Source organism: Rhododendron vialii, chromosome 7a (genome assembly GCF_030253575.1).
Source record: "Rhododendron vialii isolate Sample 1 chromosome 7a, ASM3025357v1".
Classification (NCBI taxonomy): Eukaryota; Viridiplantae; Streptophyta; class Magnoliopsida; order Ericales; family Ericaceae; genus Rhododendron; species Rhododendron vialii.
In genome coordinates, this window is record NC_080563.1 from 8,177,594 (window position 1) to 8,201,034 (window position 23,441).

General features: G+C 39.3%; 1 protein-coding gene across 2 annotated transcripts; it reads right to left on the reverse strand.

The window, feature by feature from the left end:
• Nucleotides 1-617: 617 nt before the first annotated feature.
• On the reverse strand, nt 618-21,660 carry LOC131334782 (E3 ubiquitin-protein ligase KEG). Of its 2 annotated transcripts, none has more exons than XM_058370020.1 (16): nt 20,874-21,660; nt 17,833-18,195; nt 17,511-17,741; nt 17,247-17,372; nt 16,831-17,167; nt 16,400-16,557; nt 9,643-9,800; nt 9,352-9,473; nt 8,985-9,119; nt 5,843-5,967; nt 5,585-5,689; nt 5,241-5,474; nt 3,893-4,226; nt 3,639-3,827; nt 3,215-3,520; nt 618-2,436 (listed from the first exon to the last, which is right to left on the reverse strand). In XM_058370020.1, exons 1-16 carry the CDS (start codon nt 21,581-21,583, stop codon nt 1,198-1,200), a joined length of 4,872 nt encoding a protein of 1,623 aa, XP_058226003.1. In that variant the 5' UTR covers nt 21,584-21,660; the 3' UTR covers nt 618-1,197. The 2 variants fall into 2 exon arrangements, with proteins under 2 accessions (XP_058226003.1, XP_058226000.1); XM_058370017.1 differs by having other exon boundaries at nt 5,585-5,692.
• Nucleotides 21,661-23,441: the final 1,781 nt, after the last annotated feature.

Below are 23,441 nucleotides of genomic sequence, written 5' to 3' on the forward strand. Positions count from 1 at the left end.
CCATGACCATAGGTTCTGGGCTATGGCTTGCCGTTGTATTTCCAAATAATTCCCGAAAATGGGCCAGGCGAGGTGGGCTGAGCTTGACGGCCCACCACCAGCCCAAGTCTAGCTGGCCGTGGCTGGGCTTCACCAAGCCACAGCCATTGGGCAATTTACTTGTTTAAGTTTGAGAATCATCCCTTGTCCTTCCCTTTACTTTTCCATTTACAAATCCCGAAAACAAACCACCCAGGTAAAAATGACCTTCACATTTCTGCAGATACTTTTTTTTGAATGGCATTTCTGCAGAGACTGGTACGTTGAAGAAAAGCAGTAACAGAAATAGATATGGACCTTTCGACCTCCATAGAAAATATGCTACGGTGCAACCTGGTTCAGTATGATAAAAATGAGAGAAAAATCAAGGCAAGAGACTTTTGGCCCAACAGCATCACAAGTGCACTCAAGTACTAGGAGAAAGGAGATCAAGAATTCAACTCTTTTTTTCAAGGTGTTAATCTAACTATTCTAACAATGCTGTCATGCTGACTTTTGCCAATCAAAAAAAAGAAAAAAAAAAATGAGACTCAGCAAAACTTACACATTGCAATTGATAAAGACCGTTGGAGAGAGAATAACCAGCAAATTTTGGTTCACATTTCTTTCATTGTCGTCTATCAGAGACTCATTTCCAATCACATCCCAATATAAATCAAGAAAACATAAGCAATATACAGGCAAACAGTACAACAACATGAAGACCGCAGACCCCTCCAAAAGTCAACTATCACACAAGATACAAAAGAGTCGAATTTGTACAACAACAGTAAACAAAATAACCACCATAGATCTATATTATGTACTTGGACGCACCTCCGCTAGCAACATTATCTTCGAACTACAAACAGCTTATGGCTGCATTTCTCCTGGCTCCTCTCGTATTCTCATATGTACTCTCTAATATATGTACAAACGGTCAACCAGCTCCTAACCCTTTTGTCTGCCTCTTTCCATCTCTCTCCTCTTTGGCTTCGTGAAAATGGATGCATCAATCCATCCGACCATCAATCAACAGTACTTCAGTTTCAAGCGAATTTAATCCCCATTTTGGAGCGGCAGCAGCACCAGCTGCAGATTCCACCTCACCATTGAAATAAAAAGCCGAAGCACATAGAGGCTGTTGAGTAAACTGCAAACAATTTGGCTGTTGAAATTTCATCCAGCACGATACTGATCATGTGAGCTCTCATCAAGAACAATATCAGCCGGATCTCCAATCCACGGCCTCCCCTCTCTCCATTGGAACTTAATCCTCAACTTCCCATTTGCATCCACACCAACCACCCTACCTTTGCTCGCATGTGTCTCCATTCCCCACCCCCACCGAGGCGTCACAAGCCCTTCTCGGATCCTCACCTTGTCTCCTACCCCAAATGGTCTCACCCTCTCCATTTCCCACACTTTGCAAAGCCACAGCCTCTCCATAAAGCAGTAAGCAACCCATAGCTCCCCATCTTCTAGCCTGTGCACCACTCCAATGCTTGAATGACTCACCTCCCCCCATTGATGAGTTGGGGTCAAAACTGATGCTCTAACCTTAACCCAATCCCCAATGTGAATCTCCTCTTTCTCCACCACCTCCACTTCTGATGGATCTAACATCCAAGCTTTTGAGCCAGCAGGTGTGTATATTCTAAGCTTTCCATCCGCGTCGATTGCTGAAATAGTCCCCACACTTGCATGGTTGTGGCCCGACCACCCAAATCGTGGTTGCTTCACATGACTTTCTACTTTAACCTTCTGCCCAACAATGAGCTTATCAACCCTTTCAAGCTGGGAACATGGCCTCACCCATCCTTCTTGTTCCCCACAAAATCCCACACAGATACTCTCATCCCCTTCGTCCCCTTCGTACACATATCCTTGCACAACGCCAACACTACCCGGTCCAACGGATTTCCAATCACTTGTGTCACTTCTAATCCTAACCCAATCTCCCACTTCACACATCTGGTCTATCTCCAGATCAGCGGGGTCCCCTCTCCACAACCCTGGCAAACCAAAGATTGCCACTCTAACTTCTCCATCTGCATTAACACTGATGATGACACCTCGTGAGTTAGACTGGGCCCCTCTCCATCCCCACCTGGGCTCAACAACTCCGACCCGGAAGCGAACGTGCTGCCCAATTTTGAACCTTGCAATCTTTTCGATATCCTGATGATGAGTGATCCACCTTCCTTTGCGAAAACAGCATGCTAATTCTAGGTAACCATTGTCTTGTACACTATGCACCACTGCTACACTTTCTTTGCCAATACTGTTCCAGTCATAACTTGGTCTGGTCCCCAGGTTTGGCCTTGAACGTACCCAGTCACCGACTTCAAATCCTGAAAGCCGGTCTGCATCTCCTGGGGATACTTTCCACCAGCTAAGTCTGCCAGCAACTTTAGCCTACACGGGAATAACAAAAAGCCAATTTTGTAAACAGTTCGAATGTTTCGGAAAAAACGAGGCCTTTAAGTAGCTCATGAAATTGAAGAATGTACTAAATGTGTCACACGGATACAACCATGAACCAAGTCTAATAGTTGGTAGTCACACCTACGATTGTAGAAGTATATTATATCTGAGACTACAATTTTGGCTAAATCTGGCAACACCTACAATGCAAGTCAAATAACGTATGCACCTTTTGATTACGACTCTCTTGGGTGGCCCTATCCAAAGTCACTGTGATGAAAGAACCCTTCTAGAACATTTCTAGTAGACAGTTAGGATGGAAACGGAAGATAAACTAGTAAAATAGGATGATTTGATAAACTCAAAAGAGAAGGGTGTAATATACCAATACATGGTTACTTAATACTTTCTATGGTATGTGGATGTTCTCTCTTTTTGAATATGCACATATCCTACACATCCAATACTCCGACTTAAGGAATTTGGTCAAATCATAATTTCCCTTTTCATATAATTGGGATACTTATTCATGATTCGACATCCACCAGAAAAGAAGGATAACAAATCGCCTCTAATTGTTGATTCTGCAATTAGCTTCTATCTAACAATAAAAAGCCACTACAACTCAAGACATCTCAATTTGTGAGGGGGAAAAGAGAGGCTATTTTCAAGGAAACATTTCGACAACTTGGTGGCACAATATGAAAAAGCTAATGACAATTGCATAACTATTCAAGCAAAAGAAAACAGCAAGGGATAGCACACTTACATTTAAAGTCCCATCCATGTCAATTCTCATGATTTTACCAACAGTAGCCGGAGTTTCATCTGCCCACCCAAGCCGTGGCTGAGAAATAGATGGCATCACATGAATCTCTTGTCCCACTTCAAAAGGAAGCACCTTCTCCATGTCTGTGACAGAACAAGAGAAAGGCTTGCTCCTGAAGCAAAAGGCAACTCCCATATCACCATCCTCCTCCAAACTGTGGATTATCCCAATACTGTTCTTTGTGACATCTTCCCATCCATATTTTGGGGAGGACACCGTACCTTTTACTCTAACCCAGTCCCCAACCTGCTCATGTAGAGAATCAAAGAGAGCAATGATGAAGTCGTGCCACAATGTCCATGCATCTGAATTGCCCCCATACATTTATCAAATTACTCCATTCAGAAAATCAGAAAACAATTACCTTAAAATCCTCCACCTTTTCCATGTCAGAGGGATCGGCCTGCCATGGTATAGGCCGATTTGGAATTTCAATTATTAGGAGACCATCACTCTCAATGTCACTTATTCTCCCAACGCTATGATGGGTTTCACCACCCCAAGCATATCTTGGTTCAGCAACAGAGCGCTTCACACAAACCCGGTCACCAACCTGTAAAAGGGGATAAGATAAGGGTCGAAGAAATACAGAAATGTGAGAAGTGAGAATTTTCTTACCTCAAATGGAATGACAGGCTCAACCTCTTCCGGTTCACAATGCCATGGATTTGGAAGATAACTTAAATCCAACAATAGACTGTTATCCGGTCGAATACAGTAGACTATACCAATGCTTCCTGGAATTACAGAACCTAACCCATGCTTAGCGGTAGTAAGAGTTGAGCGGATTTGCACCCAGTCCCCAACCTTAAATTCTTCAACCCTTTCCATTTCTGCTGGATCAGCTTTCCATCCTCTAGATGCTCCAGGAAATCCAACGCGCAGAATCCCATCATCATCAACACATAGAACAGTTCCAATGCTATCACGTGATTGACCACGCCAACCAAACCTGACAATAAGACAATCATGTACCGGAAGTGAGAATCCCAGAGATGAAAGATGCAGCATGCCATGTAAGGAAACAACTCAGAAAGGTATATGCACCATTTCAATCCAAGGTTTGGTGTTTGAAGGAAAAACAATAACTCATGCAGGCACGGACAAAACAGGTTAGCAGCACACACACAGAAAATTTTGTGAACGGTCTCCTGGATGAGAACAGATAGAAAAGCATGTCCAAGACACTTCCTAATCTATTTATCACTTCCTTGTTTTTAAATCATTCATACAGGAGGGGTACAGTAATGATTTCTCCTTGAAAATAATTCCAAAATCTAGCGAGGATCTAAAAGCATGAAAAACAGCTTGTAAACTGCCCTTGAGCTGGAGGTCCTATCATTCATTACTCATCCCTTGAACAGAGGCATTATCAGTTTCAACATAATTTTTCATCCACACTTGGACAGATAACACACATATACAACCCTGATACACTAGGCAACCAGCATAAAACTAGGTGACAATAATCCGTGAATCCTAGGTTATTGTATCCAGACTTATAACAGCATTATCGCATTAGGCTGCATAAGGTTAACAGCTTCCTAGGGATAGCATATGGTTGGGAGAAGTAGGGCAGGCTGGCAAGGATTTCAAGCCTTATCATGCTAGTGTTAATAATGAAACAAAATCAACAAGAAAGAACTCAAATGCAAGTGTACAAGCTGATTGGCGTGGAAAGGCGAATGCAGGATATTATCACAGTACAACCAACAGTAAGGGGAGAAATAGAAACATGAACTTCAAATCAGAAGCAACAAATGTCTACACACTATTTTCTCTTTTAGTTTGGCCATAAACTAACATCGTAACGTATTCTAGCGAAAAGTTTGCAGTCTAATTGTCAAGCATACAATCAAATTGGCCCTCCTTGAGGTGTGACAAGAATGTACTCTCAAACTAATTAGAACCAATCATATAAGCAGCTTATAACTAAAAACTGTCTTAGCAAAACATAAAACCAAACCTTGGCTCTTTGACATCGGGTTTTAGTTGCACATGTTGTCCCCTGTCTAATGGAATCACCTTTACAACATCATTTGCCAGTACACGAGCTTCTCCAGTACAAAATGATACAATGAGATTGTCCTTGTCTGGCACGCATTGCACAAAACCAACACTCCTATGTTTTGCACCTTGCCACCCATAAGTGGGAGTCCTGATACTTCGTTTAAACTTCACCCAGTCCCCAACTTGGTAACTGAAAATCATTTGAAATAAAACACAAATGATAATAATTCCAAGAAGACATTCCAAAGAAGGTATAAAGGTTGAAAGCAAGGGGATACACAATGGATAATATTTTCTCACATTGTAGAAGACAAATAAACTCCCTTATTAATGAGAGCCTCCATCAGGTCCTCAGAAATCCATTCACGGGGCAGGGCCTCCAAGAAGTCACGTAATGTCCTGCCACTGCTATCCCTCATAAATACATCAGTATAGAAAATCCAAAGGCACATCTTAGAGCATCTTTGGAAAAACATTTTCAAAGAAGAACATCTTGCTGTTCCCTTGATAGTGTAAGCCAATGCAGGTGACTATACAGTTGTACAAATTTGTTCTTACCTGTGATTCCTAACGTCAACAGCAGCGTCTGGATACCTAAGCATCACAATAATCCATTCAAGATTCTCGCGTATCATTTTTGCTGCTTCAGCAGCTATATGGAAAGCATTGTCGCCTTCGTCATCCTGATAATACAACCAAATGATGAAAATAAGAGGAAACCAAATGAATGCCTACAGAACATTTGGCGAACACAAAAATTAAAAAAAATTCTGAAATCGTGAATACTTGTCATTCCATAAACCAAATGACTAAATTTCTGCTGAGCAGAACAAGAAAATATCCATTAGCTAAAAGGAAAGGCACAGCAATTGTCATCTTCCTTCACTTGCTTGGTATGAACATAATATCATTCCAACAGCAGTATAGCGTGGACTGAGGATATATCGCTGAGCAATTTATCTGAACATATGGTTTCCTAAGTTTTTTTATATTTATTGGCCATATGGTTTTCTAAGTTGCAGATATGTAACACAACGTAGTAACCTCTTTAACCCAAAAACACAACAAAACACCCGCAAATTGAAATTTCAGTCATTCTGCCCATCTCGCAGTGTTTAAGCCTAACCATACACTCCCGAAACGTAATAAAAGTGCTTGATCACATGGAGGACATCTATGAAACTTCCATTTTGTGTACAAGTTACTTCTCTTTCCATCAACTGTAAGAAGTATTTTCAAATTTTATAAGAATTGTTCTTTGCATTAAAAAGATAATAAATACACATAAGTCACATGGCTGGCTACAATGGTACGAGGACTGGATCTGCTGTACTTCCCCGTATATATATGCATAGAGTTCTGAAGAAAATTCCCGGACAAGGTGGAAAACAGTTTCAGTATGAACTTAAAAGTTCATATCATCTCCTTCCTGTCACAGCATTGTATAGGGGGTGAACTAAACCAAAAATGTGATAAAATAACTACTTGCTTAAATTACTAAATAAGAAAGAAACATAGGCCTCCCGCACCTAAGAAACCCTAGGGATCCGCACCCAAGGGGAAGTAATGGCCTCCACACCAATACTAAAGAAAGCTTAATTTATCTTGTCAATTATGCAAACTCCATCAAAAGAATACTTTAAATGGGCTTTTCGCAAGAACAAGCAGATACAGGATAAGCAAGGATAATTTCTAAAACAACACCAAGGTGAATCCTAGTTATCAAACAAATCCAATGAAATCCTCATCCAATCTTCCCGTTAGCCTTCAAGATAGGTACATGTGCTTTACCAACTATTTTTTGGAAGTTCATTCATCCTCTAGAGTTTATCTCATCCTAAATCAAAGAAAATTACAGGCATCAAAAACCCTTAAAGGCTTAAAGCATAACTGCATGAGAACACTCCTTGAAAGTCACATTGTACCACCGTGGTAAAAATAAAGCAGTTAATATTATCCCAAAAGCATAAAAACCTAACAACTAATATGGGGCAATTTCGTTTCAAGAACTACTCATTAACTCCACTAAATGCATCAGCTTAACATCACGAGAAAATTACAGGCATCAAAAACCCTTAAAGGCTTAAAGCATAACTGCATGAGAACACTCCTTGAAAGTCACATTGTACCACCCTGGTAAAAATAAAGCAGTTAATATTATCCCAAAAGCATAAAAACCTAACAACTAATATGGGGCAATTTTGTTTCAAGAACTACTCATTAACTCCACTAAATGCATCAGCTTAACATCACGAATGGGGCAGTGATAACAAGCATGTTTTTACGGAGATATTCTGTTCTCCAAGAGCAATGCTCCTCCCTCTCACAAAAGTGTGGGGACCACACATTTTTTTGAGGGAGGAGCATTGTTCCTGGAGCACAGAATAATTTTTTGCTTTTATGAGATAGCCATTTATCTTCCACCAGCTCACCTTCTCATGCTTACTACAAAGATGTACATCTTTGCTCAATAATTTGTTTATAAGGAAAGTTTCATTCAAGAAATGCACCAAAGAGGATGTTCCTTTCATACAACTCAAACAAAACCTATCTGTACACATTCTTGTATATCAACATCAAGTAAACGGATGTGTTCCACTAACTATAAGTACTTATTTTTCATTATTCCTCTCTTGTCATGCAGCAAAAGCAAGTCTCATTAGAAGATTAGGGAAACCATTCCCTTTAGAGTTAAAGCAAAACCAGGCAATCTTCTGAGACCAAAGTGCAGGACCTAGGGAATGCAGCAGAGATCAACAATGGGAGTCCACACTTGACTGAAGAAGGGACAGTCAAAGAGAATGTGATCCAGAGTTTCAGGGAATTGATCACATAGAGAACAAGTAGAACTAGCAATAACCCCCTAACTGTGAAGTTTATCTTTGGTTCGTAAGCTCCCTCTGACAGCCATCCATAGTATAAAACTATGCATGTGAATATCTTTTGAGGACCAAACAACCTTGTGCCAGGGAATTATAGCATAGTGAATCCTAAAAGCATTCCAAGCATCAGAGGCCTTATACTTGGATAAAGAAGAGCCAGCCCAAATGAATGAGTCAGGAACATTGGGATGAGGCATGAAATCAGGACAAGAGAGAGAAAAGGCCAAGTCCAGATATCATTATATATAATGCAAGAAACTTTTTTTTTAATTGAAGGTGATGTATTGTGAGAGAATGACCTGTCTCATAAAGCGGGAAACCTTAGCTGAACGGGGCCTAAATTGAATTTCTGTGGAATCCTAAAATTGTTCAAGAGTCAACGAACAACCTTGACTCCAAATAGAAAAAAAGCTGAAAAGGTATTTTTCCATGTGACAAATCTTCCACCACCCTATTGAAGATCTTCAATTCCATTATCCCCAAATAAACCAAATAAGGCACATCTGATGTCACGTACAGCAAGGCTTCGCCTCATGAAGTGGCTAAGACTAAGAGGATTATAGTCAAGTAAAAAAATCAAATCAAGGTATTATTTCTAAAAGTTTTTGCTTTATTTCCTGAGGAACTAAAATGTAATTCGGACAACATGATATATTAAGCAGCATAAATGAAGCATAAAGTGAGTCTTAGGCTCTTAGCAGCCCCACAGGAAACTCAGCCGACAAAATTTGGCATGAAAACACTCAATGAGAAATCAAATCACATAAGCATTTACAAGACTACAATGACATTATGTACATAAGAGACAAGGAATAAACCTGTAAATTACAATTTGCTCCAGCCGATAAAAGCAGTCCAACACATGACTTGGCACCTCGGGCCAGTGCCACATGTAGAGGTATTGTATTATGCACATTCCTGATATTCACATCAACCCCAACATCTAGAATAATCTGCACACCAATTTGCAATACAAGTGTCAGACACAAGTCAAAAGAAATAAAGAAACAACTAACTTCTATAACCGTTGAAAGTAAAACACACCAAATGTACCGGGGTTACTAAAACATGATTTTACCTACAGGTGTTGCATGTTCAGATCACACCAAATGCAATTGAAAACATGGTTTACCGAAAAACATTACACGGACATGAATCAAGTACCGGGGAAGCTGTTTAACATACCTTGACTAACTCAACATCATTGGCCATGGCCGCAGTATGCAGCGCAGTTCGACCATGCTGGGTATCCTGGGCACTAGGATCTGCTCCAGCAGCAAGCAGGAGTCGAACCAGTTCTCGCCCCTCTGAAAGAAAATAAATTGGTGAAATTACTGAAAGTGAAAGCTTTATGCAACAAAATAAAGAAAAAGAAAAGGGTGGATAGATAAAATGCAAGGCCAACAAATGTTCAGTTACAATTATATTTCTACACAAAACAATTAAATCACAGACATCTGAGGATCCAAGTTTTACCAGCTTCATGATCTTTCTTTAAGGCAGCTGCCATGCACAATGCAGTACCGACTGGGCTAGGTATATCAATAGCGTTTGCAATTTCCTCAAGGGATGCGAATTCCACCCACCTTTGGACAACAGTCACATTCCACGTTGCCATGCACAGGTGGAGAGGGCTGCGACATTTCAATGATCAGCACCTTACAGCCATGAAGATGGGACAATAAGAAATTATATAGAAGCAAAATTGCAAGGACACTGTACTAGGGCCTAATAGAACAGTGTTCCCAAAGGGCTATTTGAAAGCTATAAATACTAACTTGGTTGGCCCCAATAGAAGAAGAGAGGAAAAATGAATCCAGGAATCTCACTAAGAACTTAAATCACTCCCCAAGGTTTAGGTTGCCAAACAAATTACTCTCCAATTCTTTTGCGCTCACTCCAGTTAAATTGAAATCATCCACAGGTTTTATAGGCTCCTAAAGTTCACCAACTCACGCTCAGAGTATGACTTGAAGAATAACACTCTTTTGACTCTTTGACTACTAAGTTTATCGAACAAAACCAGCAGATACAATAGTACAAACCTGTTGAACCATGACCACAATCCATTCCAACTCCAGCAATTACCAAGATAGACGATCATAAAACAAAGTAAATGGAAGCAACAGCATAGTGTTCTAAAGATAATAAAGAGGCTCAAAAAGCTACCATGAACACTTTCTTTTGACCAAAAGTCTTGAGTGGTGTCGTGCCGAGAAATTTTATTTAAGGCTTCCTAACTGGGCATGCCTTATCTAACAGATTGACTGCTAATGGAAGGATTGTACTTTCAATATGCCATTGCAAAATATGATATACATATTACAAATGAAAGATTTACAAATTCCTTCTCCATCCTTGGCAAAACTTTCATCAGACATAACCCAAAAACATGACCAAAATCTAAGAAAAAATATAAATACATTGGAGACAGATAAAAGAAGATATTGTAAAATAAAAACGACAGTTACCGATAAGTTAAGTCATGGACACGGTAGAAACAACAATAAATAAAAAGAGTACTTAGGAATGGCATTCTTATAATGGTAAGTTCTATCTATTTTCAATTTATTCGTCCACAGAATAACAAAAAAGTTAAGACATAAATCAAAATAATAACAAATAGTCCATTAAATATACATTTATCAACTGGAAAAGTAGACATAGGAAACCCTCCAAATATCTTACTTTTCAAAAACCAAAGTATGCACAAAATATAGACATATCTCCCTCAGGAGAAGTGCACGCATGAATAAATGATCTTAGTAAGTGGGCGGTGGTATAACGATCGAAATTCATTATTATTACCCCAACCCCAAGATTATGTATTCTATTAATATCCTTATATCTCTGAACTAAACAATGGAACCAGTCAGACATAAATAGCTTGACTGCCTTACCAATCATCGAAACAAAGGCGGAAGATGTATCGCCCTAGGTCCCAAAAGGGTATTACAAGTGGGATGAACAAAAATCTCATCTAGAATGGAAGGAAACGGCTCCCGTCCCATGTGTAGACGAAAGCGATGAAGTTGCTTCAACTACACAACCATGCCTTCTTGTTGAAGCAAATTGGATGATCAGGCTGAGGTTGCCCCCTCTTTCTGACATGACAAGGCGCAGTCATGTAGAGCTAAATGCATCTCTCTAGAGTTCGAAGAGTTTGCAACTCCAAAACAATTCAAGGAAAAGGAAAAACTTGACAATGCATGTTTAACCTGCATTAGTGTATGTCTAACATGTACTGGAGATGGGCACAACACCCTAGGACGTATGTTTGTGCTTCCAAGCCAAAAAGAAAATTAAAAATTACCGAAAATGAAGAAAATGACATTATGACTAACATATTATTAATGAAATGAGTACTGATGAATTACCAAAATAGTCTTTCAAGAGCAAAAATGAACACTCTTCGTCAGTGAAACTGTTCTACCAAGCAAGCATTCTACCATCACTAATAGAAATCTTTAAAGTTAGATTTAGCAAATTATATACAAAATAGCAGTTTTTTTTTTATCCTTAAATAGCGGTTCAAATTATCTTTTAAGGACTAGTGTCATTGGAGCTCCCTTTCCTCAAACTAAATTGCCCAAATTTCTTGTAGAAAAACATCCCTATTGGGTAGCTCATTCAACAACCAAAATTGAATTCAAGGTTTACCTTCATAAATTGGCCTAAGCTAGTTCCATACAAATTTAAATACAAAATTTGACATGATTTATTTCAAAGTTATGGTTTTCAAAACTGAACAATGAAAGTGCATTCCAACATAAAAATTCAAACTTGGATTCTGAAAATTTATCCACAAATTATTTTCAATCGACAGTCTTATAAATATTCAGCTCCCATCAAATAAAGAATGATAAACTATCCAGCTCCCATCAAATAAACCATAATAAAATAGCTAACATACCTACACCTGTAACATCCAACAACCAAAATCAAGAATAGAAGAGTAAACAGCCGTTGGATACAGCTTCCATCCTATACTCTTACCTTGCTTTAAAGAAATGGTTGTTTTGTTCCAATGGGCTCTTTCATTCTTCTCTTCTCTTCACTTCAGGAAATTGTACTTACTTGGTGGAAAGAACAAGGAGGCATTTATATGTTTTTTTTTTTAATTAAGAAATTTATTGAAAAGAAATGTTTTTTTTATTTGGTAACTATTGAAAAGAAATGTTGTTCCTTACGATTTGGTGAATTGTACGTTTGGTAGACAAGAATAGGGACAATTTCTTTACCCATTGATGTAGAGGGAAAGCCACAAGTTCTCAGGTTTCTTTCCCTCCTGTCATTTTAATGTCTAAAAATCCTGGATAGAGTGAAAACATCTAGAATAATCTTTTCCCATTGTGGAGAGGGTGGGGGGGACTAGTTGTGCACCTAGCAGTTGACTAGTTGGCTGCTGAGGCCGATTGAATACTAGTTTATCAAATCCGTAAAACAAATGACTTTAATGAAGTGAATCTCGTAAGGACTCGTCATAAGTAAAAAAAGGTTTCTATGATACAACTCTAGTAAGAGAACCCTCCTATCACAACTATAAAAGCTTTCCAATCAATCCATTAAAATGATTTCCATTTTAATCTTAAAATTCTAACTTAGACAATTCATCTAATGGGTCATTACAGTTAGTAACATCTATAAGGTTCATATGCCGCGGTCTCTCTTTGTTGGCAATTTCATGACAAAACACACCTTTGCGTGTATCCCCGTTTATCGAGTTGTAATTTATTTTCCATTTTATTTTTAGAATGTCTATTTAGGATGTGGAAGGAAATCGATGTTATTTTGTTTTGAGAGGTAGAGGTAGAGTTTCAGGCACAAGTCATGGGATTCGATATGCAGCGCGCTTTCTACGCATTTTCAACAATGTTGCTCAAACAACTCGGACAGTCTACACGGACAGGCAACAGGAGTTGCTCGAGCAAATCGGACAGATTCTGCAGCTTGTAAATATGTGGCATTACTAGGGTTTTGGACCACCTGAATAGATTATAGCTGCCCCCATGCACTTCAAAATCCTAGAAAACATCCAAGGGTGTCTTTGCTTTGTTTCTTGAAGTAAACACATGATCATCGTATCATTGAGCTACAAGATTAACTTCAAGAAGTTTCTTCCAATCTTTGATTTACTTTTCCGGTGGATTTCTGGAAGTATCCTGGAGGGCTCGAGGATTCAAGGCGTTCCGCAATCAAACAGTTAGGTGCGGTGTACAAGGATTCGGCAAATTGACCTTAGGTCAGTCGGTGAGGATTCACGGCTGTTTTAATTAAGGTCGTTTGTAACTACACGATGATATTATAAGTGTTTTGATTCCTTCCCGTGGTTTTCACCCTTTTGGGGGTTTCCATGTATATCCTTGTGTTCATCATTTATTGCTTTTTGTTTCTTGATCTGCTTGAGATATTGATTTGTGGGCTTATTACTAGGAGAGATAGAAACACGGCAATCCTTAAACCTAGGCAATCTAGGGTTTTTTCAACATCTTTCCCAACCAAAAGAACATCGTCCAGGGTCATTAAATAAGTTAACTTGCTAATTTAATAACAAAATTTACACGTACACTAGAATTTTTACTAGACTCTTGTATAAGTGCCATTAGAATCCCAAACAAAGGTGCTTGCTTAGGCATTCAAAGCAGCTTTACCATCGAAAGAACATTCTCTAGGGTGCATCAAGGCACAACCACCAATTTAATAGCTCAATGCAATTGCATGCAAAGGTTTAAACACTAATAGCATCTAAATAAAATGCTAAACTGGAATGTGACACATCAACAACAAAGAAAATAGTAGCAAAAAATGGAAATGGCAGTTTTGGGTCTTAGCTCCTTTTAGAGCATAATATAGATTATTATTTGCTAAAAAGAGAGCTTGGGGTTTACTTATATAGCTCCCACTTTTTCTTTCTTTTTGAAATTGGATAATAGCTCCTACTTAAAAACATGTTTATTGTGAAAAGAACTTGTAGTTGAAATGAGATCTAAGTAGTTGGATTTTCTGTCCCTTTTTTTGTCTTAGATCACTACATATTTTAACATATTTTCTAAAACTATGGATCAGATGAATGACTACTATTCCATGTTGGCAGTGTGGCTACCAAAATTGATCTCATGTCAACTTCAGATCCATATGATTATTCTTACATTGATTATCTTAGTAATAATGTATACTACTCTCTAAGTGAGCTATCGTGGCAAAAATTCAAAAAGCCACAAGGGTTGTTCATGAATAGTAAGTATTGCCTTATTGGGTCGTCACGTGCACTCAGCAGCAGCAGCTTGTCAAAACCAAAAAAGAAAGAAGATTATGAATGTTCACTTGCAAGAAATTTCAAGTTGCCAGGAGGTTTCCTAGTCTGCAATTGTACAGAACTAATAAGTGAACATTATCATCAGAAATTTGACTGTTTCCTGTACAAGTGCAGACTAGGAAACCTACTGCCAACTTGAAATTGTCTTAGGGGTAACTTTATGCACTAAGAGTTCCTGGGGTGCAATACTATGCCCTTATTCTCAAGCCTTGCTTTTAACAAAATACGGCAAACTCTCAAAGCTCTTGTCAAACAATCCTCATAGGTGTTGAAACAACTCCTTATTTTGAAGTGAACCATAGAGTTTCAATGAGTCACGATGTGTTTCAGAAAATATTAGACTTTCAACTCTAGACTCATCTTTCGGTCTATTTTTACTTTTTGCAACCAAAAACGGTTTGTGTTTTGTAGACTAAACGAAATTTTGTTCCCCAGTTAGGCATCAGTTGAGTAAGTTCTCCTTGTCAAACCACTTAGTCATGGGTTTAGAGGGCTGTGCATGTGAAGCGAAGTCCCACATCGCATAGGTACCAAAGTAATATGAAGATTGAAGAATATAAGCATGAGGTCACCCTCACGTCAATAGCCAGCTTTTGAGGTTGAGTTCTACCCAATACCGTGTAACATAGTATCAGATCTAGGTACCATATATGGGTAGGGTGCGTGTCTCTGGCCTACACACGACAGGTGCTGCCAAGTGAGCACGCTGCGCATGAGGAAAGGTGTGAAGCAAAGTCCTACATCCCCTGGGTACCAAAGTAATATAAAAAAATATAAGCGCGAGAGCACCCTCACTTCAATAGCTGCTTTTGTGGTTGAGTTCTACCAAAGACCGTGTAATAGTGCAAGCATTACAGCTACGCCAACATAGATGGTAGCACCTTTGTGTATTATATGAAGAACTTAGAAGGAACGGAACAGGTGCAACTTCTTCTTTACCTTTATTTTTCCACGAAAAACAGGTGCAAGTTTAAGGATACAAAAATACTGGTCCATAAGCTCACAAAAAATGGTGCCAAAATCACCACAATTTGGATGTCTAACTTCTTTTTCTTCAATAATATACCAATATGTATAAGACCTTACAAATATGTAAGGTTTTATTGATTCAAATGAGCTATTTTTTACTTTGTCTATTGATTCCACTCACCACATTCAATAAACAACGGGTAGCTATGCCCTGTCCAGGAAATTTTCAGCTCAATTCCCCAGCGATCTATCACTCTCAAACTAAATTAACAGCCCATCCAAAAGCTCTACAGCCAATTCACAGCTTCAACAAGAAATTGACCCTAAACGTAGCTCACATTCTATTTTACATTAATCCAAACACCATTCACCAATAAATCGACATCTGCTTTCATAAATGTGATAGCTTATATGAGTATATCTAAGCCATCATCCTCTAACTATGCTAGATTCTATCTAAAAGTCTTACCAACTTTCATTAATCCTCATAAATCTTAGTCCTACAGATATTCAGAAACCTTGCCAACCAAATACTTAACAGTGGCAGGTTTGTTATTATCTTGTAACGACGACTTAAATTTTGTTATGCTTCAGCGAGAAATTGACCCAGACCGTTGCTCCAGCTTTTTTACTGTATAAACTAGAACTAGATCATTCATTGATCATTCATTGCTTCAGCGAGAAATTGACCCAGACCGTTGCTCCAGCTTTTTTACTGTATAAACTAGAACTAGATCATTCATCCATAATACAACACATCTTTTCAAAACTGCCATATAAATGACTTAGTAGTGGTATAAAATGTTTTAGCTGCTTACTACATTCATATCCCTCCTACTTCCCCCATAGAGGGAATGGGGCAAAAAAAATAATAATAATAACAGTACAGAGTTCATTTGGATTAATGGCGGGGAACGAAGAAAGAAAAGAAAAGACATTTGTACTTACGTCAATTTTTTTGGATTCAAGATAGCCATTGATTTACAACCCCCATGTTCCAATATGACAACAGCACATTCCATATATTTCTTGGAAACTGCTCTATGTAGTACAGATTCACCTTCATCATCCACTGCATTAGGATCAGCTCCAGCCAATAGTAACTCCTGTTGCCATAAAAAATGTCCAAAAGAGAACGTACAGGAAAGAATCAAGAAAGACACAATAGCTACAAAAGAATTGACTTCTGTGCCTGTGAAATGCTTCCCATCAGGGCAGTAAGCATGTGCCTTTGAGATTTAATCTCGCTGAACGCTACATCATTACCCTCTTTCACCAATATCATACTTTCTACCGTGAAACTTTACAGTCTCTTAACCAATATGATGACTATTAGCATACACATATTCAAATACATCCAAGTTTGACAGAAAACATACACGCATGCAATCTGGTTGACCATGGTATGCACAAACATGAGCAACAGATGGCCCAAAACCTTCCCTCAACCTAGATCTGACATTCGCGTGTCTTTTGATGAGAGCACGAACACATTCTGGGGATCCAGCTGCCAAAGCAAACACGAGAGGAGGATCACCATCTTTGTCTAAGACATCCACATTTGCATCTTTATACCCCAAAATAACCTCAACAAGTTCAGCACTTCCCCGCCTACAAGCCAAGTGGAGAGCAGTCTGGCCATCAGCATTTTGTGCTTCTAATAATGAGCAAAGCAAAGTGCCACTCTTTTCTAGTGCAACCTTTGCAAGCAACTCACTGCATAGGAACAGAATATAAGTTACAGAGATCTAGTTCCCTCCAAATATTTACGGAAGGTCTACTAACAAAGGCTAACCTAACACCATTCACATTGCCTTCAGACACAAGTCGATGCAGAAGAATGGGATTATTTTGGAAAACCTCCAAATCAGATGGAGGGGATGGCTCTGTCACACTTGTTGCAGTAAATTTAGCCAAATCACTGTATTTCACAAAGAACATTGTGTAAACACATCTTCAGAAACCAATCATGCACAGGATAAAGGATAAAGGATCAGAATAAAACTGCTACGTATATGACACCAAAAGGCAACAAGCATGAAAAGAATTAAGTTCCCACTTATCCGGGCTGGCAGGAGGGCTGCGAGGAATCTCTTGCAAGTGTCGAAGGAATATTGCTAGCATAGCACTGAATGTTGGTCTTTTTGATGCCTTGAACTGTAGGCACTCACCAATAATCTTCCACAATTCCCTAGGTATTCCTACACCAACTACACTAGCATATTGTGGAGGTTGTCTTCGGGCCTTGACAACGGCTCTATAGATCTCCTCTGTACTTAATCCAGCCCACCTGCACAAGGAATGTCAACAGATATAACCCAGCCCATCTCGGAGGGGGGTATTCAAACTAGCAATAGTAAACTTTCAACTACTACACATACGGAACAGAACCAGTGCACATTTCCACTAACGTACACCCAAAGCTCCATGCATCTGACTCTGCAGATATCCCAATGGCGTCCTCCCAAAAAAGATTTAATGACTTCTTCACAGGTTCCCATGCCTCCGGAGCTGTGTAGTTTGGGCTGAGCATTGTACAATCCATGCATGAATGAATTCTTGAGGAATCACACTCTAATCGAGCTTTTCGGCACGCAGGTTTTTTCAAAATTGCTGGCAGTCCATAATCAGAAACCACAGCATGGCCATTTGCATCTAAAAGAAGATTGGATGGCTTTAGGTTCATACAAACAATGCCTGCAGCATGCAGTTCAGCCACCCCTCGAGCAATATCAGCCCCGTACCTATATTAGAACAAAAATGTAAATGCGGTTTTACAGAAGTAAAATCAAACCTAGTTACAGGCTTACAGCCTGTTCAAAGGAAATAAATCAGATATCAGACCCTTGAATTTTTTCCATTCTAAAAGAGTTTGGAACTCAAACAGAAGTTAATATTCCAAGTACAGTTTCTTGTTCACACAATAGAAAGTAAAAACCGCACGGAGAGGTAACTAAAGGTTCAACTGATATCCCAAATCCCAACAAATATTATGTGCTCTTCCGATGGATCAAATGTTTTTCCTTTCCCCTTCTCTCAATCTACTATCCAGCTACTAAGTTCAGCTCTCTACAATGAACTGAAATTTTCGACCAAATAAATGCACAGAAAATGGAAACTAACCCCATGTCCTCACCTAGTACACAAATCTTTTCAGGTAGCATATCCAAACCCCACAACCATAAGATCCTCACATCCACGGCCCGACTCGATACTATAAATCTTCTCAATTTTCTTCTTTTTGATAAAATTGGGATCTCACGCAACCAATTACAAGAAACTTAGCTCCATATAGAAACTCTAACGAAAAATAGAAGGCATGGGTGTATTGGACCTCTTGGTTAGCCCCCCATATCATTGAGTTGATCATTTTTTATTTGTTTCCACTCCACTCTCCACCTATTCTCAACATTTACCTACTTAGATTTTCAAGACACAGATCATAAGGGTTAGTGTAACTATGTAACACAGTGGAACAAGCTGAAATGAATAAACACTGACGGAATAAATAGATTCATTGTGTTCCACTAATCATGCGTGTTATAGCTTGTCTCACATTGATTCATAATTACATCCCAAAATAATATTTTATACGTCTGGCCGTTCTCTCCACTCACTACAAATTGGTTTTGAGTTGAATGTTTTAACATGGTATCATAACTAGACTTTTGGAGACTTTTGCACAAGACTCTCTTGATTGACTGTCCCCTTATTTCTGGGTTAAGTGATCCTTTTTTCCTTGTGAACCCTATTGATCCTTTGTATAGCCCTCCACATGCAAGTCACTAATCGCCCAAGTGGGGGAGTGTTTACGGCTGCAAATGAGCCTGGCCGAGCTTTGTAGAGCTCAAGCTTGGCTCGTTCACTAAACGAATCAAAAACTTGAGCTCAAGCTTGGCTCGAGCCTTAACGAGCTGAGCTTAGTCATTTACTAAACAAGCCTCTTTAATCGAGCCAAGCCTCCCATAACGAGCCGAGCTTTTTTCAAACGAACCGAGCTCGCGAGCTGCTCAGTTCATTTGCAGCCCTAGAAGTGTTAGATCTTCTCCCACAAATTAATTACCTCCAAAACTAGTATACGAACCGGAAGTTTGGAACTGCCTCTCCAATCATTGCCAATAGATTTTGAGTTAGATGCTTTAACAATGTGGTATTGGGAAGTTGAGAACTTGAGACATGGTGTAAAAGGATATAGATGCACTATGCTCAAGCAAATCCTAAAGCATATTGATACTAGCTTAAAGTTCTTTCTCAGCATTTAGACTAGCGCAAAACATTGAACACATAATGAATTAGAGGAGTTTGAATATGGCATAGAATTACCCAGGAATAACCATTAAGCAAGCTCAATGAGAAGATACCCATTTCAGATCACCTGCTCAATGCATAAGAGCAAATAAACCTATGTCATGCTTAAATCCCACGTTCTGTGATCCAATGTCCAATTTTTGAAACTCATGGTTCGATGTCTAGTTCTATCCAATTCAAGGTTTCAGTTTCGAAACACGAGCAAAAAGCTCGAACACATCAACACAACAATATAGTTATTCGGATCAAGTTACGTATGAATCATATGTCAATTTGTCGAAATGAGAGATAAAGTGAGTGTTTAGGGTAGCTGAAATTGTGAAAAAAGGCTTATCATTAGCAGGCGGAAGTCAAACATTGTTAGATAGCTTGGTATATATTTTTAGGCTCATTTCTTTACAGCTTAAGCTTTTGGGACAATTGGTGACTTAACATGGACCACATGGTATCAGAGCTTAGATTGGGAGAGGTCTTCTCTCTGTTTGCATTTGTTTCCTGTTTTATGCTTCCCCCTATGCATTCTTTCACAACATGTATGGATGCCTGTATATCCACTTCCAAGAAGGGGGTTGCATGTGAGAGAGAGTGTTAGATAGCTCAATGTACGGTGTTCTGTCCATTTTCTACCGCTTAATCTTTTGGGACAGTTGCTAACTTAACAAACATCACAATACAGCTTCTCAAAAACCAGTGTTTCTTTTTTTCAGCTTTATAACTGTTTTTTGACTCATAAGCAGAAGAAAGGACCTTTTTTTTTTGTCATGAGTAATAAATTTATTGCAAATGCATCAAGAATGCATCCCATGTGCAAATCAGGACGAAGAACAAAAGCCCAAAAGTTGACAATCAAAAACGAGACCAAGCAATAGAAAGAATCTATACACCTCTCTAAACGCCCAAAACATCTAACATGTCAAGAAAATGATAAATGAAATCAAGATAAAGGGACGTTTTGCTGCGGAATCATTCCCCCAAAATCAAACCCGAAGGTCTAGAGACCCAAATCAATTTAATTTATGTGCGCATTACCATACTTCCTTCATTCATAGTCCAAACCATCGGAAATCACACATAAATACAATCTAGATAACGCAGCAAAAAAGTTCTGCAATACCTAAGGATTTGTTCAAGAGTGAGGCGCCCTTCATTCCGCTGCATCTCGGTCTGCACAGACCCATTACACAAGTCCATAACAATCGAAAGACACCCCTCCACTTTCCTAACCCCGTGAAAGGCACACACATTCCTGCACCACATGGACGCCCTCCTCAGCCCCTCCAGTTGCCCCTGCACCCAAACCAAGTCCGTCCCCTCCCCGACCGCTGCCTCCGCCAGCTTCTTCACCGCCACCCGGTGCCGGCACCGCCGCCCCTTCCCACCCGACACCGCCGCCGCCCACATCTCCACCCCGGCCCGCCGCCCCTCCCCTATCCTCCTAACCAGCTTCAGCTCCCCATGCAACCCTAGCTCGATCACCGCGCCGCACCCCGAGCTGCTCGAGGCCCCGCTCCGGCTGCACCGCCGCCGCTCCTCCTCCCCGTCTTCCTCCGGCTCGTTATCTTCGTCGGTGAGATCGGCGTCGGGGGCCGAGGAGGAGAGGATTAGAGCGAGGACGGCGTAGTTCTTTTTCAGGGCTTGGACGGAGTTGCCGACGAGGGTGACGTGGCGGCAGCGGGGGCAGGGGAGGGTGGTGTCGGCGGGCGCGGCGGAGAACATCTTGGAGAGGCAGTCCTTGCAGAAGCCGTGACCGCAATGGAGGAGGAGCGGGCAGCGGTCGCCCTCGTTGTAGCGGGTTTGGCAGACGGAGCAGCAGGGGATCTTCATTTTTTTCCCTTAAGGAGAGAGATTGGGTTGGGCTTTTGGGAAGGTTAGAGAGAATTTAGAGTGGGGAAGGAGAAATGATGGATCAGAGTTGGTGAGGTGGGGACTGGGAAAGGGGGAATTTGGGATGAGGATGGTTTAAGAGAGAGAAGGGAAGAGGGGCTTTAGAGAGAGAAAGAGGAAAGAGTGTGAGGAGAGAGAGTGTGACGACATAGATGAAGAAAGAACATTTTTTCTTCCCATAGAAAACTAGTAAAACAAATCTTTCAGACACGACATCTACTCTCCGTTGGATACAAGAATGAATCGCTCCATGTACATGCAACACCTGAGTCATTCGAAGCATATGAACTTATAAACATTGTTGTGTGTTGAAATTTTATATTTTAAATTTGAGTTGTGGTTGAGGGTCATGTCGTTTTTGAATGGGGTAGTTAAGTGGGATGGCAAGAAGTATTCGGTCGTTTATCTCGACACAAACAGTTCAGATTGAATTTGAGTGAATACAAATCTGAACTGTCCATTGCTCGATCAAAATTGGCGCCGTTGATTCCCATTCCTTTTTTTTTTTTTTTTATCCTTGTTGGTAATGCAGCTGGGCTACGGGCTTTCCTAAAAAAAAAGTTTCTTCTGTTGGTAAGAAACCTTTCAAGCGGAAAAAAAAGTGACTAAACCTTTCTTTACTATATAATTTAATTTTAGTAATTTTGTTCATTCAAACTATTTCAAGTGTTTTATTAGTTTAAAAAATGAATGTATATAAGTCGAACTCGGAAAAATAAAATAAGTTGAACATCTATCTATGTTAATGGTTTTTTGTTTTTAGTGTATTTTGTTTCTTTCGCTTGGTGGTGCTTGGCAGTATCTCCCATTTTCGTTTATCTTCACCCCTTGTCGGTAATGCAGCTGCGCCACCTGCTTTCCCAAAAAATTTATTCCACTGGTAAGAAACCTTTCAAGGGGAAAAAAAAAGAAGGGACTTGACCTTTCTTGCTATATAATTTAATTGGATTAGTAAATTTGTTCATTCAAACTATTTCAAGTGTTTTATTAATTGCAAAAATGAATGTATATAGGTCGAACTTGAAAAAATAAAATAAGTTAAACATCTATCTATGTTAATGTTTTTTTTTCAGTGTATTTTGTTTCTTCTGCTTATAATAAACCTTCCAAAAAGAATTGTGATGCGAAGAATCACAATCGTTAATTTTATACTCCGTATTGTCTAGCTTTGATTTTACTTTAGTTTATGTCAATTATTCTAGCATTTGTTTTTATTCCAACTATTTGCAACTTTTTATTCATCTCAGAGAGAAATTAATAAAAACGGAAGTACATACATCGAACTCAAAAAAATTAATGTTGATTTTTTTGGTTTCAGTGTTTTCTTTTAAAATTGTAATCTCGGTTTTTAACATTTTCAATCTTTTCATAAAAGAAATATAAGAGCTTAAAAAACATTACTTAACACGGAGCTGCCAAAAGTTTTACAACATAAAAACATACTATCAATTTATAAAGAAAGCTAAGGCAAACAAATACTCCACCTAAATATGTTTATTTAAGGTGTGTTTTAGTACAAAAAAATAAACGACCAGTGCGTACAGGACTTCGAATTACGAGTAATTAGCAAGAAACGCGTAGAACTTTCCCATGAGTTAAAAGTAGAGATAACTGATCAAAATGTAAAGTCCCCACATTGGAATTTCAAAGAAAAAGGAAATAGTATATAAGATAAAACCGACTAGCTACTATTAATCTGAGATTAACTTTTTGAGCCGTTCGTGGGGCGTGAATCGTTACACAAAATTTCTCGCAAAAATGAATGGATCGAACTCCAGTCCTTTTCTCTCTATTAATC